Raw genomic sequence first — 6,000 nt, forward strand, 5'->3', positions numbered from 1 at the left:
CGTTTAATACTGCAGTAAGCGTGATCTCGAGATTCAGAGACTCGTTGAAGCGAGAGGTGGACAACCCGTTCGCTCCCGCTGCCGCTATCATTTCGTGATAGCGTCGTCCCACAGCGGGCGGTGCTGCCTGCCTCAGGAGTAGACTGGACGAGATAGCGTGGCTGGCTTCCCTTCGTACCGCCAACATGAAGATATCGTTGGCATGGCATAAAAACGTATCTTTCGCCGCCGACTCTCGAATTCGAGAAAATTTAGTTTTTTTGTCATTCAAATTAGCTTTTCTATTTTTCGATTACCCGATAATTCGGAAAATTTTCCGGCCTCTTTCATGTAAGAAAAATTCATCACCAACTGTACTTATTTGGATAGAAGATCGAATTTCAGTATAAAAAAATTTCGATCTAACGAACCAAATTTCTGGTTCTGGCGACTTCGTTAAATCGATGTTTAACTGCAGTAGTATATTCAGCATAAGGATTAGCTGGCCTTTACGAAGAATTCTGGCATAAGAGTGTTTTCATGAATTCGGGTTCTGGGACGAACCTGTAAAGCTTTTCGTGCGTAAATGTTCTTTGCCACGAGCCGACTGGCTCCGCTGTTAGTTTGGTAAGCGTAAGGATTGGCTATAACTTGTTGTTGCAAACATTTCTAGCGGAAGAGCTTTTTGTGAACACGAGCCATGGACTGTGATTTGCCACAATCCACCACCACCACCACCACCACTGACGTTTGCAGTCACAAAGTAGTTTTATATTCCCACGAAGCGACATTTCGTCTTGCAGTTCCGAAAAGCTCGGTCAATTAGGCACGCATGGGGCTCAATTTACAGTGAACCTTGTGACAGATTGACAAAGTTTAAAAGGCTTAACAGGAATTCACAGACCGAACAGACTCTAGCGAGAGCGGCTTACGCGAATAGCAAGGGCTACGTGGTCCACCGTATTACACGCTTACACGAGCACTTGCTACCTCTGTCGAAAATAGTACATGCCTTAAAGGTGGGTTCCTCCCAGGTGACGCTAGTGCCTGCGGTCCCTGAGAAGCGGATGATATCATCAGGACAGCTTGTTACTTTAGGCGCCTCGACATCTGCAACGACATAACAGAAAAAGAAACGTTCAAGTCAAAGCGAGCGCGACGATCGCCTCATAATCTCGGAGGCCATAGTTTAAGCACCCTCTGCTCAACCTACGCCCTAACTATACGCGGAGCAATAACATGGGGCCAGCTCAAATGCGAATCATGGGATGGGTTTATAAAACACCTTTGCGTTGCCGTCTCGTTGGCTCTCGTCGCGTGCGTATGCGGAAGCCGCATTATTCATGCGAAGGGGCCAAACTCGCACAGCATTTTGTTTGTGTGTGCTCTTTGCCATCGGCCAGCCGCCTCCTGCTAATAAGATGTCCAGCATCAGGATCGGCTGAACTTCTCTCTTACGAACACTTCTAGCGCAGCGGGTTTTTGCGCGTACGAGCCGTGGAGTGAAAATCACAAAGATTTCCGCTATTAAGTTCTGTTTGGCATTATCCGGCCGCCGAGGCCTATAATAGGGCCAACATCACGATCGGCCGGTATCTACACTTGCAGAGAGTTCTAGGATAAGACCTTCTTTGTGAATACGGGCCCTGAATACGAGCCGAGGTGCCTGATTAACAATAGTTTTTCTTTCTAAGTGCAGCTTACCATTGGCCGGCTGCCTTCAGTATGATATGCCCGACTTCAAGGTTCGCTGGTACCTGTTACGAGCAGCTTCGGCGTAAGAACGTTGTCGTGCATACAGGCCGAGTTTACTGTGCGCGGGTCAAATGACGAAATATTTTCGTCCGCTGATGTCTGGCGACACTTAATAGTAATATGACCGATATCCCACTGTTCTTGAAAGCCGATTTAGTTTGCGAAGCGCTCTGCGAACACAATGTCAGGATGAAAAACACACAAGCTATTGTCAGGAACTGTACTCTGAAACCGGTCACTATAGGCGATAGCTCTTCGTAAGAACGAGCGCTAAACAATCTCGATAATAAACATTTTATTGCAGAAGGTAGTCGGACAATCACAAGCAGTTCTTATGAATTTACGAATTCTGCCCATGAACGCAGCCACTAACCGGTACATTTTTTTATAGATACTAGGATAATATCCCTGTTAATCTTTAGAGAAATGAAAAGCCCACTTGTGTAGGAAGTTTTGTGACGCAGTATATTGCTTTTTACTCAGAAAACCCGAGCCATCTCGTGAAAGCGGGCGGAGAGTAAGTTTGGCCGACAGTTGTGTACATTCATGTACAGCTGTGTTCGACTGCGACAGAAGGAAAAACAAACACGCATTTCCTTACCACGTACGGTCAGCTTGAAGGCACATGGTTTCGATTCCAGTCCAGCGTCATCCACGGCGACGTACTGAATATCGTGTTCCCCTATGGCAAATTCCCACGGCAGTTCCTTGACGTAAGTTGGGGAAACTAGTTTCACTTTAGCACGCTTAGAATTGTCCACGGCGCAGGGCTCGTTCCACTTTACCGGATTTGACAGGGAACTGTGAGGCGCGTTGTTCACTTGCAAGTTTTCAGTGCAGTTCTTGATCACAGGCGGCTCCACGTCTGGAAAGAGTCATCGCAGTTTAAGTGAAATTTCGCGACTTGATGCGTCATCGCATCAAGACGCGCCCGAGCTCATTGTTAGATGACAAGTTTCTGGCGCATCGAATAACACAAGGGAGATAACAACTCAGAACTATCCAAAGCGCATGCAAGGAATGCTCTCTTATTTTTACACATGCTGTCTGTAAAAATATATCTTGTTTTTTTTCTCTAACATCGAAACTGCTACTAGATGCGGTGTAGAGCTTTCACTATATGCAAGTGTCCGCTCAAAATGAAAATGAAAATACATCGAGAGCACTAGTCAAGGTATAGCTCAATAAAATTTATAGGAGGTGTTAGTCATGTCAATATGGTTGTTTGAGGAAAGTTGGAGAGAGAGAGAGAGAGAGAGAAGTCATAAGGGAAAGGCAGGGAGGTTAACCAGGCTGTGCCCGATAGGCTACCCCGCATTGAACAAGAGGAAAAGGGATTGAAAGAGAAAAAGGATGAAAGAAGTTCACAGATGAACGCTTGTATTAGCAAAGCTATAGAAGTTTGTGGAGTAATCAGTGGTATTGTGGCTAACCTTTCAAAGCTATGTTACTTGTGCTTCAGAGCTCTATTTGGTGCGCCGTTTCAAAACAGCCGAGCATATTGTGGTAAAACATAGTATATATAAACTGTGTTTTCGCAGAAATATGCTGGAGGAAATAGTACTCTGTAAGCGCTCTTGGTGCATTGTAGCAAAGGATCAAATTTGTGCCAATTCTAGTTCCTTAGATTCCTGCTCAAGGATTTAAACATTTACCTGCAGTGAACCACTAAGTATATATCGATGACACTTTTATAGGAATAAGGTGTGCGCTAGATGAAACTGGCCTAGAAATTTTCAACATTCTCAGTGTAGATAAGGGGTTGGGGGCGGGGCATAGCAGGTAAATTATACAGTGCCTTTTAGGGAATCTTTGAAACGCTTCATCAAGCAGTGAAATGAATTTTAGAACTGTAGTTGTAAGCAAGCAAGGCGGCCCAACGTTGCCGCTTAAGATTATACACACGTATACGGGAGAAGCGTCTGCCCCAGTTTGCAGGTGGTAATTTGAGAGCGTTATTGATAACCGGCCGTGAGGTCACAGCAACATCACAGGTACCGGCTGGTACGAACGCCTCTAATTCAAGTAGCTTTCTCTCTCTCTGTTCTTTCTTTTCGAACCCTGTTTCCCCGATTCCAGTGTAGGGTAGCAGACAGGTAACTCGCATCTGGTCAACCCCCACCATCCTTCTAACTCTCTCTCTCTCTCTCTCTCTCTCTCTCTCTCTACATGGCTCAGTGCAGCGCAAAGAGGTCGTAGTAGCTACATGAGGGAGGGAGCGATTTTCAACAAGAAACCGAAGCCCGCCTCAGCCTGAAAAACACTGCTTCGCTGTAGCTTGGATTCTTGCTCTGTGAGGCGCCATTTCTGTTGCAGACGGTCGCTGCGAATAAAGCGATCAATCCCGCTAGCGACACCAACTCTTAAGTGAGTCATCTTTTGTGGCTGTACCCTGGTGGTCAGGATGTTAGGCACAAGACGCTGAGAGAGGCCAAACTAAAGCCGAATGTTGTTGCAGATTACTTCTTGGGTAATGGACAGCAGATGTGCTAACTCGTTGCGGAAGTACCAGGGCTGCATTCGTTTACTTAATGCTGTCTCATTCATATTTTAGCACGTATGCTTTACGGCAAATACCCTCGATAAAAGAAATATTCATAATTTCCGGAATATATTTTTTTCGCTTTAAGATTATTTCTTGGCTAAGGCATCTTCACAGTTAACATTAAGTAATAATTTTAAAAGGAAACAAATTCTTTCTTCATAAACGTCTTATACAACAGCCGAAACGTCATTAGCTTTTGAAATGATCGAGACGACCGACAGGTAAGATGATCGTTTCTTCAAGATTGCTCGCAGTTCGTCGACAACAGCCCCGACGAACCTTGGCACGTTATCTTCTGTCCCGCGTCTTTCCACTTTCCATCCTCTAAGCACTTCCGTACGCCATCGGCTGCAATGTTTGTTTCCGTGTCAACCAGCCGCCAGCCTGGTATGCACTCATACCTGGGAATAAAGAACACCACCACTGTGACCTTTCTCTGGAATGGAACAACCGGTCGGCGTTACAAAGTTCGCATTTATTTTGTGTCGTGTCCACATACATTACAGCTGCTATACTTGCAACTACTATGTAAAGTGTTTGCGCGTGCGTGTGCGTGTGCGTGTGTGTGTGTGTGTCACCTCTTTTTTATTGCTTAAAAATTGCTGTAGTCTCGTCAATACAGATAAATTAACTGCCGAGACGGACATGATCAAAGAAAAATGAAGCAATTCATTCAGCAATTAAACTAACTATAATAATTACCATTGTAGTTACAAAATTTACGACACATGTTTATATTGGAAAGGTGAAGGAAATTGTCATAAAAGTCTAATTCCGTGTTTTTACACGTCAGTATGCTCATGTAGAGCGAAATACCTGGTGTTTAACATATGTTCTATTCATTGTCATATATAATGCTGCAACGTCATGTACAAAGTCTGCTCTATTTCTCGCAATGCCTGATCAGTTGAATACTTTTGCCCACAGGTTATTCAAATATTCAAGGAAAGCAAACAGGATTCGCATCTAGCAATGCATTGTTCGCCCTGTGTACCTTGAATGTAACAGTCTGGCATATAAACATAGAAAAAAAAGGTAAACAAAACACTCATTATCAGCCATCGAGTGAGAGTCTCAGTACGCCACTTCTATTTCCGGATAACGGCAAGTGCCTCCAACTTACTTGCACACAAAGCCGTAAAGGCTCGTCTTGTTTCGGCAGCGAGAAGGCGAGACTCGCATCTTTTTGTTCACTTTGAGAGGCGGACACGCTACGCCTGCGAAAAGAAGAAATAACTGTGTGAAAACAATAAAATAGATGTTTTAATGTTTGTTCAGAGTACGCTTCCATGCTATTATGCTTGTGTATTGAACGTCTGGACTCTCTAGCGAAAGAGTTTTGAGGCCGAATTCACAAGAACTTCGCATTCGTAAGAGCCCGTAGGTCTCGTGCATTTGCTAATTATATGCCCGCAGTTACTATTGGCTGGTACTTCTTACGAACTGACCTAGTGTGAGAACTGGGGCCGAACTCGCAAAGCATTTTGTTATTAAGTTCTGTTTTCCACTGACTGATCGCCTTTGCTAATAACATGTCCTGCATCAGTATTGGCTGGCACGACCGCTTTTAGCGCAAGAACGTTTTGTGAACACGGGCCCCGCTTCGCGAACATGAACTCTTCTAGGAATATTCGTTCTTTTCCTTTCTTTTTTCTTTTCGAAAGAACGTTTTGTGGTCTGCCGGCGTCTTTCACAAATAATACGTTCGCTATCACGAAGGG

The 6,000-nt window shown here is 44.6% G+C and overlaps 1 protein-coding gene across 5 annotated transcripts in view; it reads right to left on the reverse strand.

Annotated features, from left to right (window-relative positions):
- Nucleotides 1–6,000, reverse strand: part of LOC135900601 (sushi, von Willebrand factor type A, EGF and pentraxin domain-containing protein 1-like) — a 101,053-nt gene that overhangs the window by 80,572 nt on the left and 14,481 nt on the right. For all 5 annotated transcript variants that reach the window (XM_070535585.1, XM_070535584.1, XM_070535586.1 and 2 more), the window contains exons 7-10: nt 5,403–5,496; nt 4,559–4,680; nt 2,336–2,599; nt 992–1,089 (exon numbers count right to left, since the gene is read on the reverse strand). In XM_070535585.1, the coding sequence (XP_070391686.1) occupies nt 992–1,089; nt 2,336–2,599; nt 4,559–4,680; nt 5,403–5,496 (578 nt within the window). The remainder of the gene's footprint in view (nt 1–991; nt 1,090–2,335; nt 2,600–4,558; nt 4,681–5,402; nt 5,497–6,000) is intronic.

This window comes from Dermacentor albipictus, chromosome 3 (assembly GCF_038994185.2).
Source record: "Dermacentor albipictus isolate Rhodes 1998 colony chromosome 3, USDA_Dalb.pri_finalv2, whole genome shotgun sequence".
In the NCBI taxonomy this organism is placed as follows: domain Eukaryota; kingdom Metazoa; phylum Arthropoda; class Arachnida; order Ixodida; family Ixodidae; genus Dermacentor; species Dermacentor albipictus.